Source organism: Mercenaria mercenaria, chromosome 12, assembly GCF_021730395.1.
Source record: "Mercenaria mercenaria strain notata chromosome 12, MADL_Memer_1, whole genome shotgun sequence".
Lineage (NCBI taxonomy): Eukaryota > Metazoa > Mollusca > Bivalvia > Venerida > Veneridae > Mercenaria > Mercenaria mercenaria.
This window is the reverse complement of record NC_069372.1, coordinates 28,780,677-28,799,429: the sequence shown is the minus strand read 5'-3', so window position 1 is coordinate 28,799,429 and position 18,753 is coordinate 28,780,677. Positions and strand designations below refer to the sequence as shown.

Here is an 18,753-nt window from a genome sequence, read left to right as displayed (position 1 = left end):
CACAAGGTTTTTCTATTTTTAGACCTACTGACCTAGTTTTTGACCGCAGTTGACCCAGTTTCAAACTTGACCTAGATATCATCAAGATGAACATTCAGACCAACTTTCATACAGATCCCATGAAAAATATCGCCTCTAGAGAGGTCACAAGGTTTTTTTATTATTTGACCTACTGACCTAGTTTTTGACAGCATGTGACCCAGTTTCAAACTTGACCTAGATAACATCAAGATGAACATTCTGACTAACATTCATGAAGATCCATTGAAAAGTATGGCCTGTAGAGAGGTCACAAGGTTTTTCTATTTTTAGACCTACTGGCCTAGTTTTGGATTGCATCTAACCCAGTTTCGAACTTGAGCTAGATATCATCAAGGTGAACATTCTGACCAACTTTCATACAGATCCCATGAAAAACATGGCCTCTAGAGAGGTCACAAGGTTTTTTTTATTATTTGACCTACTGTCCTAGTTTTTGATGGTACCTGACCCAGTTTCGAATTTGACCTAGATATCATCAAGATGAACATTCTGACCAACTTTCATACAGATCCCTTGAAAAATATGGCCTCTAGAGAGGTCACAAGGTTTTTAGCTCACATGTCACAAAGTGACAAGGTGAGCTTTTGTGGTCGTCCGTCCGTGTGTCCGTCCGTCCGTAAACTTTTGCTTGTGACCACTCTAGAGGTCACATTTTTCATGGGATCTTTATGAAAGTTGGTCAGAATGTTTATCTTGTTGATATCTAGGTCAAGTTCGAAACTGGGTCACGTGCCGTCAAAAACTAGGTCAGTAGGTCTAAAAATAGAAAAACCTTGTGACCTGTCTAGAGGCCATACTTTTCAATGGATATTCATGAAAGTTAGTCAGAATGTTCACCTTAATGATTTCTAGGTCAAGTTTGAAACTGGGTCACATGCCCTCAAAAACTAGGTCAGTAGTTCAAATAATAAAAAACCTTGTGACCTCTCTAGAGGCCATATTTCTCATGGGATCTGTATGAAAGTTAGTCTAAATGTTCATCTTGATAATATCTAGGTCAAGTTCGAAACTGGGTCAACTGCGGAACAATCTGGCCAACTTTCGTAAGGATCCCATGAAAAATGTGACCTCTAGAGTGGTCACAAGCAAAGGTTTACGCATGGATGGACGACGGACGCTGTGCGATCACAAAAGCCCACCTTGTCACTTTGTGACATGTGAGCTAAAAAGAAGCAGGCAACTTTATCAAGCATTTTGGCTGAATTATGACCCCTTTTCGACTTAGAATAAATGTTAAAGTTTGCGTACCACCCCAAATATTTTCAAAGTCCATTGAGATATTGCTTTCATATTTTGCATACTTGTTAACCATCATGACCCCAGTCTGTAAAAAGGAGGAGACAACTCTATCAAGAATTTTGACTGAATTTCGGTCCCTTTTCGACTTAGAATATGCTTATTGTAATGTTAAAGTTTTACTCATAGCTTATATTATACTATCAAGCACTAAGAATAGTCGAGCGCACTGTCCACTTACAGCTCTTGTTCATAAACCTAGAGTGTTTTGTGATATACACGTAAAAATTACACGCCCGAAACGGTAACCATTCATTTGTGGACAATAGATTGATACAATAACAAAAGCAATCAACCACAATCGATACGGTGTGAATAACTTTACAGCAGACGAAAAACTCGTGAGATAAAGATAATGGGTCACTATATTAAGTGAAATATCATATATTAAGCATACTAATATCAAAGATTATTTCTGCGTCAAAAAGTTCTGTTGATAGTTTAAATGTGCGGAATTTATTTCTGCTTGACAGCCTCTACCCGCAGATTAGCAGAAATAAAAACCTGCAGAATTAACCCGCTATACGGTACATGGACTTAAGGAAATTATTCAAGGTAAGATAATTTTTGAAAAGTCAAAAGGGAATGTACAAGTTAATGTAATATAAATCTGTACTGTTCAGTTTATCAACAATCAGGTGTCAGAGGCCCGCACTTCTCTATATCTGGAGGCGGAGCTTAAATCATGCCATGTGTATTCGAGTAAAGTGACAACAGGTCGGTAGTGGATAATTTGCAGAGAGTGAATAAAAATCGGGCAACTTGAATTTCGCTTTGATGTTAGATTAGAGCGAAGTGGGGAGCTTCAAAGCGACTATTTCGCTGAAGTCGCCCAATGCAACTTTCGCAAAAATACATCTCTTCCTTGAAAGAGGACATAAATGTTATTTCCGTTGATAAATTATTACCTAAATATTTTTGAAACTTTGATAATTGTATACCAGTATTATATTTTCAAGCTAAAAAAGTCAAATTATGATTGTTTTGTGAAAAATTCTCAAATAAGCACACCCTGCATGTATATTAATTCAGAAGTTGGGCCTGAGGTATTGTAAAAGAATAAATATGGTAAATGACTGTGTATTATGTACATGTATACTGAATATTATCACCCATTTAGGCTTATCACTAACTATATCAGACAGGTTTATCACTCGTTGTGGCATTAAAGGGAGATAACCTTTGTTATAACTGTTAAGACGAGTGTTATTTCTGTTAGAGGATGCCAGTTGATAATTACTGCTTCTGATTAATATCTAACTAGTACATAATTTTATACAGCTATCAGAGTTATTATAGCAGACCTGTAAGCTGTTGTTACATTTCTGAAGAAACTGGAGCTATCTCACAAGTGATTGATATCATACCCCTGATGCAGACAATGATGTGGGGATGAATCTAACCCATTTAGTAATAAAATGACAGGGTGAAAGTGCATAAAAATTAACCAGAATTTCTAAGAAGGGAATAATTATGAAAGGGTTGCTCGTATTTCCCAGGACAGCAGGAAATACAGGGAATCTCCGGAAAATACTGGTAATTCCCAGGCAATACTGGGACATGTGATTCAGACCAATATATTTTATTTATAGCTCACCTGAGCACAAAGTGCTCAAGGTGAGCTTTTGTGATCGCCCTCTGTCCGTCGTCTGTCGTCAACAATTTGACTGTTAACACTCTAGAGGTCACAATTTTGGCCCAGTCTTAATGAAACTTGGTCAGAATGTTGCCCTAAAAAAAAAATGGACAAGTTCGACATTGGGTCATCTGAGGTCAAAAATTAGGTCACCAGGTCAAATCAAAGGAAAAGCTTGTCAACACTCTTAGAGGCCACATTTATGACTTTATCTTTATGAAACTTAATCATAATGTTAATCTTGATGATTTTTAGGTCAGGTTAAAATCTGGGTCATGTGGGGTCAAAAAACTAGGTCACCAGGTCAAATCAAAGTAAAAGGTATTAACACTCTAGAGGCCATGTATATGGCCAGATCTTAATGGAACTTAGTCAGAATGTTAATCTTGATTATCTTTAGGTCAAGCTCGAATCTGGATCATGTGGGATCAAAAACTAGGTCACCAGGTCAAATCAAATGAAAAGCTAGTTAACACTCTAGAGGCCATATTTATGACCATATCTTAATGAAACTTAGTGAGAATGTTAATCTTGGTGATATATAGGTCAGTTTCTAATCTTGTTCAGGTTGGATCAAAAACTAGGTCACCAGGTCAAATCAAAAGAAAATCTTGTTAACACTGTGGAGGCTACATTTATGACTGTATCTTAGTGAAACTTGGCCAGAATGTTATTCTTGATGATCTTTAAATCAATTTTAAATCTGGGTCAGGTTGGGTCAAAAACTAGGTCACCAGGTCAAATCAAAGGTAAAGCTTGTTAACACTCTAGAGACCTAATTTAAGTTTGAAACTCATGAGAATTGATCAGAATGTTTGTCATCGTTGACCTGTAGGTTAAATTCTAATCTGGGTCATGTGGGTTCAAAAACTATGTCACCAGGCCAAACCAAAAGAAAAGCTTGTTAACACTTTAGAAGTCACATTTATGATTATATCTTCATGAAACTTGGTCAGACTGTTAATCTTAATGATCTTAAAGTCAAATTCCATTCTGGGTCAGGTGGGGTCAAAAACTAGATTGTCAGGTCAAATCAAAGGTAAAGCTTGTTAACAATCTAGAGGCCACATTTATGACACCTGGTCAGAATGTTAATTTTTATGATCTTTAGGTCAAGGTCAAATCTGGGTCAAAAACTAGGTCACTAGGTCAAATCAAAGGAAAAGCTAGTTATCAGAGGTCAGGTGAGCGATACAGGGCTTTCAAGGCCTTCTTGTCGCATTTACAAATTTTCACAAGTAGACTTACTCCTAGTCAATTTCAGATTTTACCATTTTACTCATTCACAAAAATTATGATGAGTAAATACTCATAGGCCAAAAAAATTATATCTGGAGCCCTGTTGGTTAGATCGGTCAGTAAGAATGATCATGAATATCAAAATCTGTCATTTTTTCTTTCAAATTGAAATTGCTCTAAATGAAAATTGGCCATTTAGAATTAAGAGAAAAGTAACAATGACTGTAGTAGTGAAGTAAGATTTACTTGAGAGTTTTACCTTAACAGTGAGGCTGTGCTTATGTTAAGTGTTATTTTATTCACAGAGAAAGGCGGTTACCAATAGAGGTCTTACGGAAACGAGAGTTAAAGTGGCTAGATATGTTTCAAAACTGGGAGAAATGGATGAGTAAAAGATTTAAGAAGGTAAGATACACCATTATATTGTCAGAACATTTGATGAAACACTTAAAAGGACTCTGTCCTGTTCTGTCCTCTCCCTCCCCTGCCCCCCTCCCACATACACTGAAAAAAAACTATAATTTGACATTTCCATTTTGTTGCACAATGCACCATTCAAGTTTGATTATCCAAACTCAATAAGGACGTTATTGACTAAGGTTAGTGAATGTTCAGCAGAATCACAATAAGATCTTGGTACTCAGATTTTAAAAGAATTGTTTTATTGGGTTTTGTTAAAAATTCATAAAAATATATTTTTGTTGTGGTGCATCATTGTGCAGTAAAACTGTAAATTTGTTGTCTCCTGTGTATTTCAATGCTGAATTCTGAACAAAATCCACATTTTGCTTTGGTTTATCATTTCTTCAAATTCTTGTTAAAGATATATCCGTTTTTGTTTGAAAAATATGTAGAGCTATTGCGCTCGCCCTTGTGCCAGAGTTTGATTAAGTTTTTGTATGTGAGCTAGTATCTGATGACCCCTTGTGGAAATAGATCACTTGTTCCCATAGGTAATCTGACATGTAATGTAGAAATTCAGCTAGACAATACAAAGTATGGAGAGCTGTCCTACTCGACCCATCGTCCGCATCCTTCTGTATCCGCACCTTGGTTAAAATTTTTATGCACTTTCTCCTTATCTCTGTAAATACTTGATGGATTTGTTTCAAACTTAAAAACCTCATCATCACCCACAAGGGCCATAACTCTGGCACCAATATTTTATGAATTATCCCCCTTTTTATGCCCCCGAAGGGAGGCATATAGTTTTTGAACCGTCTGTCTTGTCTGTCGGTCTGTCTGCATTTTTCGTGTCCGGTCCATATCTTTGTCATCGATGGATGGATTTTCAAATAACTTGGCATGAATGTGTACCACAGTAAGACGACGTGTCGCGCGCAAGACCCAGGTCCGTAGCTCAAAGGTCAAGGTCACACTTAGACATTAAGGGATAGTGCATTGATGGGCATGTCCGGTCCATATCTTTGTCATCGATGGATGGATTTTCAAATAACTTGGCATGAATGTGTACCACAGTAAGATAACATGTCTCGCGCAAGACCCAGGTCAGTAGCTCAAAGGTCAAGGTCACACTTAGACATTAAGGGATAGTGCATTGATGGGCGCGTCCGGTCCATATCTTTGTCATCGATGGATGGATTTTCAAATAACTTGGCATGAATGTGTACCACAGTAAGACGATGTGTTGCGCGCAAGACCCAGGTCCGTAGCTCAAAGGTCAAGGTCACACTTAGACGTTAAAGGTAATTTTTCCTGATAGTGCATTGATGGGCGTGTCCGGTCCATATCTTTGTCATTCATGCATGGATTTTAAAATAACTGAATGTGTGACACAGTAAGATGACGTGTCGCGCGCAAGACCCAGCTCCGTAGGTCAAAGGTCCTAAATTCTAACATCGGCCATGACTATTCATTTAAAGTGCCATCGGGGGCATGTGTCATCCTATGGAGACAGCTCTTGTTACTTAGAATTTTGGGTTAAAGTTTTGATGCACTTTCATTCTACCTCAGTTATTACTAAATTGATTGATTCAAACTTAAAAATAGTTGTTCCACCTTACCACCCACATCATATGACACAAGGTCCATAACACTGGCACCAATTTTTAGCTCACCTGTCCTGTAGTGACAGGGTGAGCTTTTGTGATCACGCTTCGTCCGTCCACAATTTCTTGTCTGCACGATAGTGGTTTCATTTATGATTTTATTGTAATCAAACTTGCACACAACTTGTATCACCATAAGATCTTGGTTCATTTCTTGAACTGGCCAGATTCCTTTATGGGTTGCAGAGTTATGGCTCCTGAAAGGACCAAAAGTAGCTATGTTTGACCTTGTCTGCACAAAAGCAGCTTTATTTATGATTTGATTTTTACCAAACTTGCACACAACTTGTATCACCATAAGATCTTGGTTCCTTTCTTGAACTGACCAGATCCCATTATGGGTTCCAGAGTTATGGGCCCTGAAAGGGCCAAAATCAGCTATGTTTGACCTTGTCTGCCCAATGGCAGCTTTATTTATAATTTGATTTTTACCAAACTTGCACACAACTTGTATCACCATAAGATCTTGGTTCCTTTCTTGAACTGGCCAGATCCCATTATGGGTTCCAGAGTTATGGCCCCTGAAAGGGCCAAAATTAGCTATTTTGATCTGGTCTGCACAATAGCAGCTTCATTTATAATTTGATTTTAACCAAACTTGCACACAACTTGTGTCACCACAAGATCTTGGTTCCTTTCTTGAACTGGCCAGATCCCATAATGGGTTCCAGAGTTATGGCCCCTGAAACGGCCAAAATTAGCTATTTTGACCTTGTCTGCACAATAGCAGCTTCATTTATGATTTGATTTTAACCAAACTTGCACACAACTTGTATCACCATAAGATCTGGATTCCTTTTTATAAAGGACATATTATGCTATCGCCTCAGTGTCCGTCTGTCTGTCTGTCTGTTGGTTAGCAATTTCCCTTCCGCTTTGTAACTCTTGAACCCCTTGAAGGATTTCAAAGAAACCTGACACAAATGTTCACCCCATCGAAATGATGTGCAGAGCGCATGTTTCGGATGGCTCACTTCAAGGTCAAGGTCACACTTAGGGGTCAAAGGTCATATGACTTTGTTTTGTGTGTATATTGCTCTGCATTTGCGTTGCATTGCTGTGCTCTTGTTTTTATTTGGCAGATCCTTCTTTTGTTCACTTACAACAATTTTTTTTTAATTACTTCCCTTTTATGTTACTATAAATAGCTTATTTAGTAACTTTTTTATTATTGGCCGTAGGGAGAAACTGAGACCACTTTTCTGTGATACAGCATGGATGGTACCTCCAATTTATAGGTTATTTTGAGATATCTGTACCTTTAAGAAAATTTCAGCCATATTTTCTCATGATTCTTTTGATTGATCTTGATTATGATTTTTATACGCCCGAAGGGACGTATTATGTTAATTCCCGGTGTCCGTCTGTCCATCCGTCCGTCCGTTAGCAATTTCATGTCCGCTCTGTAACTCCTGAACCCCTTGAAGGATTTCAAATAAACTTGACACAAATGTTCACTACACCAAGATGACGTGCAGAGCGCATGTTTTTGATGTCTCATTTCACGGTCAAGGTCACACTTATGGGTCAAAGGTCATATGAGTGTGTTTCGTGTCCGCTCTGTAACTCTTGAGCTGCTCGAAGGATTTCAAAGAAACTTGGCACAAATGTTCACCGCACAGAGACGACATGCAGAGCGCTTGTTTCGGATTACTAGCTTCAAGGTCAAGGTCACACTTAGGAGTGAAAGGTCATATGAGTGTGTTTCATGTCCGCTCCGTAAGTTTTGAACTGCTTGGATGATTTCAAAGAAACTTGGCACAAATGTTCACCACACTGAGGCGACATGCATAGCGCATGTTTTGGTTGACTCGCTTCAAGGTCAAGGTCACACTTAGGGGTCAAATGTCATATATGACTTTGCTTTGTGTATATTGCTCTGCATTGCAGTGCTCGTTTTTATTTTGCAGATCCTTTTTTGTTCGCTTACAATAATTTTTGTTTTGGAATTACTTCCCTTTTTTGTTACTATAAATAGCTTATTTTGAAACTTTTTTATTATTGGCCGTAGGGAAAACGGAGACCACTTTTCTGTGGTACAACATGGATGCTACATCCAATTTTTGGATGTATTTTTTACATAACTTTAACTGGTAAGAATTTTTTTGTGGACTTACGATTTTTTTTTTGAATTTCTTCTTTTTTGTTGTTACTGTCCTTTGGGCTTCAACAGTCAAGTTCTTTAAATTTTTCTCCCATCCTCTGATGTAACCCTTCGGGCGTATATTGCCCCGCTTGGCGGCGCTCTTGTTTTACCTTCTTGTCCTTAAGTGCAATGATATCAGGTGAGCGATATAGGGCCATTAAGGCCCTCTTGTTAATGAATTATGCCCCCTTTTACTAAAAACTTAAGGTTGATTTTGATGCATTTTCACTATATCTCAGCCATTATGTCTCCCCCAACTTGTTTTTGCCCTGTCCGTCCGTCCTTCCGTACGTCACACTTCATTTCCGATCAATAACTGGAGAACCATTTGACCTAGAATCTTCAGACTTCATAGGGTGACAGGGCTTATGGAGTAGACAACCCCTATTGCTTTTGGGGTCACTCCATTAAAGGTCAAGGTCACAGGGGCCTGATCATGGAAAACCATTTCTGATCAATTACTCGAGAACCACTTGACCCAGAATGTTGAAACTTCATAGGATGATTTGTCATGCAGAGTAGATGACCCCTATTGATTTTGGGGTCACTGCGTTAAAGGTCAAGGTCACAGGGGCCTGAACAGGGAAAACCATCTCCAGTCAGTAACTTGAGAACCACTAGGCCAAGAATGTTGAAACTTTATAGGATGATTGGTCATGCAGAGTAGATGAACCCTATTGATTTTGGGGTCCCTCTGTAAAGGTCAAGGTCACAGGGGCCTGAACATGAAAAACCATTTCCGATCAGTAACTTGAGAACCACTTGACGCAGAATGTTGAAACTTCATAGGATGATTGGACATGCAGAGTAGATGACCCCTACTGATTTTGGGTAACTCCATTAAAAGTCAAGGTCACAGGGGCCTGAACATGGAAAACCGTTTCCAGTCAGTTACTTGAGAACCACCTGACCGAGAATGTTGAAACTTCATAGGATGATTGGTCATGCAGAGGAGATGACCTCTATTGATTTTAGGGTCACTCTTTTAAAGGCCAAGGTCACAGGGGGCTGAACATAGAAAACTCTTTCCAATCAATAACTTGAGAACCACTTGACCCAGAATGTTGAAACTTAATAGGATAAGTGGACATTCAGAGTAGATGACCCCTTATGATTTTGGGGTCACTTGATCAAAAGTCAAGGTCACAGGAGCCCGAACTTTGAAAACCGTATCCAGTTCATAACTTGAGAACCACTAGGCCCAGAATGTTGAAACTTAGTGGGATGATTGGACATGCCAAGTAGGTGATCCTTTTTGCAGCCAACCTTCAGTGTCTCTTTGACTTTCGCTCTTGTCCCCTATTGACTTCTTGCATATACGACTGTAACACCCGTAGGTGCTAAGTCAGTAATGGCAGGCGGAAGAAATTAAAGTCAACACAGTTTTAAGTTCATGGTTGTAATGAGCAATATAGATTGCTGGAAGTTTTTACTAATTTAATAACTGATTCAATAGTCTTTAGCAATACATCACAGATTGGTAATTTTGATGTTAACAGCTCAAAATATCTATAATCAGATGTTCATTACCACTTAAGCTACTTTTGAACCATGATAATTAACTGTACATCTCATTAAAATAGGTGTATTAAGTTATCAGGCATACAATAAGTCACGACTAAGTTTTACCAGTCGCGTAGCAGTTTACAAAGAGTAGTCTAGTTTCAATATATACTTTTTACGTAGGCGTGAAGGTTAAGGTTTTTCCAGTGACACACTTATATTTATAGAAAAAAAGTCTGGCAAGAAAAGTCTAACACCAATGAAAAAACGCGGTCTAAAAATGTTGACCAATGAAATGAACCATTACAGCCAGCATCTCTGGCAAATCTATCAGATTGCCGCCATCTTGAAAGACATCTCGCAGTTGAAATATCTTTAGTGATGAAATACATAAATGTAACCAGTTGAAAGTTATCTATCATTAAACAAATGGATGCTTTGGAATATAAGGAATTTATCCATGCAAATTAAGGTTGGTAGAACTGCTTATTTTATCAGATAGAGGGCGAAAGACATATGTCTTTCACGAATGAAGTGAGCGAAAGACATTTCAAAATATGGCGCTCACTCAACTTTTGAGCAGAATTGATCTGAAAACAGCCTATAGCATATGCTACAGTAAAAGTTAAATTGACAGAATGATGGTAAAAACCTTACTTAAAAACCTTGAAATAATGATTACTTCAGATTTACTGTAGAATACTGTAAAGATTGCTGGAAAACTTAGCATTACAGACAACCGGAAGTGAAAGATTCCGCGTTAAATCTCAAAATATTCTTGAGAAAATCTGAAGAAATCATGCATATATCAGTCTAACATCAACTCAAAGTGACTAAAATGTTACATAATGATAATGTGGCTATTGAACTAAACTGTTTTTCAAATGGAACTTGATTTCAAGAAGATTGACTAAGTCTTTCGGTTCTATCAATTGTCTATCAATGTCTATCAGTTCTGTCATATGTCTATCGGAATGCCTATCAGTTCTTTCAATATTAGGATCTAGCTTTCTTGAGGCGTTAAAAGTTTATAATATAGAATTTCAGGTCTTATTGTATAATAAAAAACACACATAGATATAAATAACAACTGAAGGTTGTTATACGACTATGCATTGGGGGAGACATGCACAGCCTGTAGAGGTCTTATTTATGATCCAGTCTTCATGAAGCTTGGTCAGAATGTTTATCTTGATGATTCCAAGGCCAAGTGTAACAAGTGAGCGATATTGGGTCATCATTACCCTTTTGTTACAAAATTATACCCCTTTTTATGCCCCTGAAGGGAGGCATATTAGTTTTCAACTGTCCGTTCATTAGTTCGTTCGTTTGTCACAACGTTAACTTTTTGCATGAAGGCACTTTACTCGCGAACCACTGCACCCAGGACCTTCAAACTTCATGTGCTGATAGTACTTATTGAGTACACGATCCCTACTGACTTTGGGGTCACTAGGTCAAAGGTCAAGGTCACAGGGGCCGATGTTAACTTTTTGCATAAAGGCACTTTACTCACGAACCACTGCACCCAGGACCTTTAATCTTCACATGCTTATAGTACTTATTGAGTACACGACCCCTACTGACTTTGGGGTCAAAGGTCAAGGGGCCAATGTTAACTTTTTGCATGAAGGCACTTTACTTGCGAACCACTGCACCCAGGACCTTCAGACTTCACATGCTGATACTACTTATTGAGTACACAACCCCTACTGACTTTGGGGTCACCAGGTCAAAGGTCAAGGTCACAGGGGCCAATGTTAACTTTTTGCATGAAGGCACTTTACTCGCGAACCACTGCACCTAGGACCTTCAAACTTCACATGCTGATAGTACTTATTAACTACACGACCCCTACTGATAAGTACTAACTTACATGCTGATAGTACTTATTGACTACACGACCCCTACTGACTTTGGAGTCACCAGGTCAAAGGTCAAGGTCACAGGGGCCGATGTTAACTTTCTGCATAAAGGCACTTTACTCGTGAACCACTGCACCCAGGACCTTCAAACTTCACATGCTGATAGTACTTATTGAGTACACGACCCCTATTGACTTTGGGGTCACCAGGTCAAGGTCACCAGGTCAAAGGTCAAGGTGCTGCGGGGGCATTTGTCACCATTAGTGACAGCTCTTGTTTGTTAAGACTTTGTAGGTAAGCTGGTATCTCAGTACCCACTTCTGGGAATGGATTGAAACTTCACACACTTGTTCACTGTAATGGTCTGACCTTGCGCAGGACTCATAACTCTGCTTTGCATTTTTACAAAGTTATGTCTCCCCATAGATGGGGGAGATATATTATTTCACCTTCTTTGTATGTCCCTAAGTCTGGGTTTCACAGGTCAAACTGCTTGCCGGATTTCAAAGAAATTTCACAGGAGTGATCAGTACCAAGCCTAGTTGTGTATATCGCCGGCAGGTTTCACTTCGCTGCACAAAATGGTCGCCAGAGCTGAAGGTAGAAAAATCTTGTCCGGCTTTCACAGGTAAAACTGCTGGCTGGATTACAACGAAACTTACAGGTGTTTCTTGGTTAAGTGTTTTGTTTAGGTCCACCTTTTATCAAAAAAACTATAGAAGCTACAGCTTTTAAACTTTGCACACTTGTTTATCATCATTAGAGGACTATGTTGGCCAAGACCCATAGCTCTGCAATGCATTTTTTTCAGAATTATGGCACTTTTTGTACTTAGAAAATCTGAACTGTAAGTCTTTTCTTACATATTGATCAGCACTTGCGGACAAGCAATGGCACCCTTAGGTGGTGCTCTTGTTTAACTGTTTATATGCCTGTTTTGGAAAAACATATGTATTATGTGATGACGTGTGTGTCTGTCTGTCCAAGCCCACATTTGCATACTTAGGTGGCTATGGAAGAATAGGTAACTGTACTTATTATATGCCCGAAGAAAGCGTATTATGTTATGATGCCAGTGTCCATCTGTCTGCATTACTGTCCTGAAACAGACCTTGTATATCAGAGTGAAAATATTTGTGAAACAGTTGCCTTAGAATTATTGACTGTTTAATGTTTCAGGTAAAGAGTTGCCTTAGATTGACTGCTTAATGTTTCAGGTAAACAGTTGCCTTAGATTGACTGCTTAATGTTTCAGGTAAAGAGTTGCCTTAGATTGACTGCTTAATGTTTCAGGTAAACAGTTGCTTAGATCGTAATGTTCAGGTAACAGTTGCCTTAGATTGACTGCTTAATGTTTCAGGTAAACAGTTGCCTTAGATTGACTGCTTAATGTTTCAGGTCAAGAGTTGCCTTAGATTGACTTTTTAATGTTTCAGGTCAAGAGTTGCCTTAGATTGACTGTTTAATGTTTCAGGTGAAGAGTTGCCTTAGATTGATTGCTTAATGTTTCAGGTAAACAGTTGCCTTAGATTGACTGCTTAATGTTTCAGGTCAACAGTTGCCTTAGATTGACTTTTTAATGTTTAGGTCAAGAGTTGCCTTAGATTGACTGTTAATGTTTCAGGTAAACAGTTGCCTTAGATTGACTGCTTTAATGTTTCAGGTAAACAGTTGCCTTAGATTGACTGCTTAATGTTTCAGGTAAAGAGTTGCCTTAGATTGACTTTTTAATGTTTCAGGTAAACAGTTGCCTTAGATTGACTTTTTAATGTTTCAGGTAAACAGTTGCCTTAGATTGATTGCTTAATGTTTCAGGTAAACAGTTGCCTTAGATTGACTGCTTAATGTTTCAGGTAAAGAGTTGCCTTAGATTGACTTTTTAATGTTTCAGGTCAAGAGTTGCCTAAGATTGACTGTTTAATGTTTCAGGTAAACAGTTGCCTTAGATTGACTGTTTAATGTTTCAGGTAAACAGTTGCCTTAGATTGACTGCTTAATGTTTCAGGTAAACAGTTGCCTTAGATTGACTTTTAATGTTCACGTAAAACAGTTGCCTTTGGATTGCTGCTAGTCGTTCAGGTCGGTGCTAGATTGCTGTTTAATTTTCGGTTGTGCCACTTAGAGTGTCAATTTTTACATTGTCTTAGATTGAGAATGTTGGTAGAAATGTTGACCTTGGTGATTTTAGGTCATCAAAGTTGACAAGGTGGGTGATGCGCGTCCTCAACTAGTCGTAGGTCTAAATCCGAAAACTCTTGTGACCACTCTAGAGGCACATTTTTCCAAGATCTTTATGAAAGTTGGTCAGAATGTTTACCTTGTGATATCTAGGTCAAGTTCGAAACTGGGTCACGTGCCATCAAAAACTAGGTCAGTAGGTCTAAAAATAGAAAAACCTTGTGACCTCTCTAGAGGCCATATATTTCACAAGATCTTCATGAAAATTGGTCAGAATGTTCACCTTGATGATATCTAGGTCAAGTTCAAAACTGGGTCACGTGGGGTCAAAAACTAGGTCAGTAGGTCTAAAAATAGAAAAACCTTGTGACCTCTCTAGAGGCCATATTTTTCATGAGATCTTAATGAATATTGGTCAGAATGTTCACCTTGATGATATCTAGGTCAAGTTCGAAACTGGGTAACGTGGGTTCAAAAACTAGGTCATTAGGTCTAAAAATAGAAAAACCTTGTGACCTCTCTAGAGGCCATATTCCTCAATGGATCTTCATGAAAATTGGTCAGAATGTTCAGCTTCATGATATCTAGGTCAAGTACGTAACTGGGTCAAGTGGGGGTGAAAACTAGGTCAGTAGATCTAAAATTAGAAAAACCTTGTGACCTCTCTAGAGGCCATATTTTTCATGAGATCTTCATGAATATTGGTCAGAATGTTCACCTTGATGATATCTAGGTCAAGTTCGATACTGGGTCATGTGGGATCAAAAACTAGGTCAGTAGGTCTAAAAATAGAAAAACCTTGTGACCTCTCTAGAGACCATATTTCTCAATGGATCTTCATGAAAATTGGTCAGAATGTTCACCTTGATGATATCTAGGTCAAGTTCGAAACTGGGTCACGTGCGGTCAAAAACTAGGTCAGTAGGTCTAAAAATAGAAAAACCTTGTGACCTCTCTAGAGGCCATATTTTTCAATGGATCTTCAGGAAAATTGGTCAGAATGTTTACCTTGATGATATCTAGATCAAGTTCGAAACTGGGTCACGTGGGGTCAAAAACTAGGTCAGTAGGTCTAAAAATAGAAAAACCTTGTGACCTCTCTAGAGGCCATTTTTTTCATGAGATCTTTATGAATATTGGTCAGAATGTTCACCTTGATGATATCTAGGTCAGATTCGAAACTGGGTCACGTGGGGTCAAAAACTAGGTCAGTAGGTCTAAAAATAGAAAAACCTTGTGACCTCTCTAGAGGCCATATTTCTCAATGGATCTTCATGAAAAATTGTCAGAATGTTCACCTTGATGATATCTAGGTCAAGTTTGAAACTGGGTCACGTACGGTCAAAAACTAGGTCAGTAGGTCTGAAAATAGAAAAACTTTGTGACCTCTCTAGAGGTCATATTTTTCATGGGATCTTTATGAAAATTGGTCAGAATGTTCATCTTGATGATATCTAGGTCATGTTCGAAACTGGGTCACGTGCGGTCAATAACTAGGTCAGTAGATCTAAAAATAGAAAAACCTTGTTACCTCTTTAGAGGCCATATTTTTCAAGAGATCTTCATGAAAATTGGTCAGAATGTTGACCTTGATGATATCTAGGTCATGTTCGAAACTGGGTTACGTGCGGTCAAAAACTAGGTCAGTAGGTCTAAAAATAGAAAAATCTTGTGATGTCTCTAGAGGCCATATTTTTCATGAGATCTTCATGAAAATTGGTGAGAATGTTCAGCTTGATGATATCTAGGTCAAATTCATAACTTGGTCATGTGCGGTCAAAAACTAGGTCAGTAGGTCGAAAAATAGAAAAACCTTGTGACCTCTCTAGAGGCCATATTTTTCACGAGATCTTCAGGAATATTGGTGAGAATGTTCACCTTGATGATATCTAGGTCAGGTTTAAAGGTGGGTCACATGCCTTCAAAAACTAGGTCATTAGGTCAAATAATAGAAAAACCTTGTGACCTCTCTAGAGGTCATATTTTTCAATGGATCTTCATGAAAATTGGTCAGAATGTTTTATCTTGATGATATCTAGGTCACATGTGCTCAAAAACTAGGTCACTATGTCAAATAATAGAAATAACTAGGTCATACTCAGTTCAACACTGGGTCATGTGGGGATAGGTGAGCGATTCAGGACCATCATGGTCCTCTTGTTAATGTTTCAGGTCAAGAGTTGCCTTAGATTGACTGTTTAATGTTTCAGGTAAAGAATTGCCTTAGATTGACTGCTTAATGTTTCAGGTAAAGAGTTGCCTTAGATTGACTGTTTATGTTTCAGGTAAACAGTTGCCTTAGATTGACTTTTTAATGTTTCAGGTCAAGAGTTGCCTTAGATTGACTGTTTAATGTTTCAGGTAAAGAGTTGCCTTAGATTGACTGTTTAATGTTTCAGGTAAAGAGTTGCCTTAGATTGATTGCTTAATGTTTCAGGTAAAGAGTTGCCTTAGATTGATTGCTTAATGTTTCAGCTAAAGTGTTACCTTAGATTGATTGCTTAATGTTTCAGGTAAACAGTTGCCTTAGATTGACTGCTTAATGTTTCAGGTCAACAGTTGCCTTAGATTGAGTGCTTAATGTTTCAGGTCAAGAGTTGCCTTAGATTGACTGCTTAATGTTTCAGGTCAAGAGTTGCCTTAGATTGACTGTTTAATGTTTCAGGTCAAGAGTTGCCTTAGATTGATTGCTTAATGTTTCAGGTAAAGAGTTGCCTTAGATTGACTGTTTAATGTTTCAGGTAAACAGTTGCTTTAGATTGACTGTTTAATGTTTCAGGTAAACAGTTGCCTTAGATTGACTGCTTAATGTTTCAGGTCAAGAGTTGCCTTAGATTGACTGTTTAATGTTTCAGGTAAACAGTTGCCTTAGATTGACTGTTTAATGTTTCAGGTAAACAGTTGCCTTAGATTGACTTTTTAATGTTTCAGGTAAAGAGTTGCCTTAGATTGACTTTTTAATGTTTCAGGTAAACAGTTGCCTTAGATTGACTGCTTAATGTTTCAGGTAAACAGTTGCCTTAGATTGACTGCTTAATGTTTCAGGTAAACAGTTGCCTTAGATTGACTGCTTAATGTTTCAGGTAAACAGTTGCCTTAGATTGATTGCTTAATGTTTCAGGTAAACAGTTGCCTTAGATTGACTGTTTATGTTTCAGGTAAAGGAACGATGTAGGAAAGGCATTCCACCTTCAGTACGGAGTCGTGCATGGCAGTATCTATGTGGGAGCAAGTTTTTAATGGATCGTAACCCAGGGAAATTTGATGTAAGAGTTTGTTCTTTATCATAGGAGATTAAGTTAGTCAATACCGAAAATGTTTGCAATGACCCTGACAAAAGTTTGTTGCGTGAATTCCTCTATTTTGCACCGAGCCCACTCAGGGTTAGCTCAACAGTTGTCAGATGGCTGTTTGATGCATTATACATTTCAGCATGTTTGTTCATCCAGTCTGTTTTGGACTGTAACTTTGATATGCACAGAGGAATCTTTTTCAGATTGAAAAAGCAGGCCCTTATCTCAAAGATCAAACTAACACTTTAAGGTTAGGGTCATTCCTAACCAGTCCAGACTGTAATCTCAACATGCCTTAAGCAGTCTTGGAAATAATTGCCAGATTCTTGAACAGGACTTTGGTTTCAAGCTAGACCAGAGCTCCTTCTGATATGCCTGTTTCTTATCAGTCACCCAACAATAACAAGCCTAATATTTTTGCTCATGTCTTAGAAATTCTAGTAATATATTTTTTTCAGTTATCATACATTAGTTTTTAGGCCACCTGAGCATGAAGTGCTCATGGTGAGGTATTGTGATCACGCTGTGTCCGTCGTCCGTGCGTGCGAGTATACGATTCTAATTCTAGTGGTTAAGTGGTGTGTAAGGATTAGGGTTAGGTGGTTATGAATTTAATTTTCCTTCATTCCGTATATGAAAAAATGGTGGTTACCACTTAATGAAAATACCACTTATGCTGGCTGGGAAATACCACTTAAGAATACAAATGTGTGGGTGTACGTCCGTCCGTGCATCAAGTCATCCGTCGTCAACATTTGTGTTTAAACGACATCTTCTCCAAAACCACTGAATGGATTTTGATGAAACTTGGCCATGATGTTCCTTGGGTGGTCCTCTACCAAAGTTGTTCAAACAGTTCCGCTTGGTTGCACATAGGGGCTGCTAATTAGTTAAAAATAGAAAAAACTTCAAACGACATCTCATCCTAAACCGATGGTCCGATTTTGAAATAATTTCACACAATTGGTCTTTATATCACCCTCTACCAAGATGGCGTGGTCACTTTTCCCTACATGTATATAAAAATCTTCTTGTATGAAACTGCTTGCCCGATTTTAGAATAATTTTACACAAATGGTCCTTGTGTGACCCTCTACCAAGGTTGTTCAGATTATTTTGATTTGTCAAAAAACATGGCCACCAGAGGGCATGGTACTTTTCCCTATATGTATATAGTGGAAACTTTAAAAATTTCCTTGTAAGAAACTGCTTGCCTTATTTTAGAATTATTTTACACAAATGGTCCTTGTGTGACCCTCTACCAAGATTGTTCAAATTATTTTGATTCGTCAAAAAACATGGCCGCCAGAGGGCGTGGTCACTTTTCCCTGTAAGTATATAGTGGAAACAAAAATCTTTTCGTGTGAAACTGCTAGCCCAAAAATCTTCTTGTCCCAAGCACAGGGCCTAGGGCTTTGATATTTGATATGTCGAATCATCTAGTGGTCCTCTACAAGGGTCAAATATGGCCCCGCCCCGGGGGTCA

General features: G+C 38.4%; 1 protein-coding gene across 1 annotated transcript in view; it reads left to right on the top strand.

The window, feature by feature from the left end:
• LOC123533871 (TBC1 domain family member 10A-like) overlaps window positions 1–18,753 on the top strand; it is a 79,326-nt gene that overhangs the window by 19,388 nt on the left and 41,185 nt on the right. The window contains exons 2-3 of the mRNA XM_045315815.2: window positions 4,519–4,618; window positions 17,133–17,240. Of these exons, the coding sequence (XP_045171750.2) occupies window positions 4,519–4,618; window positions 17,133–17,240 (208 nt within the window). The remainder of the gene's footprint in view (window positions 1–4,518; window positions 4,619–17,132; window positions 17,241–18,753) is intronic.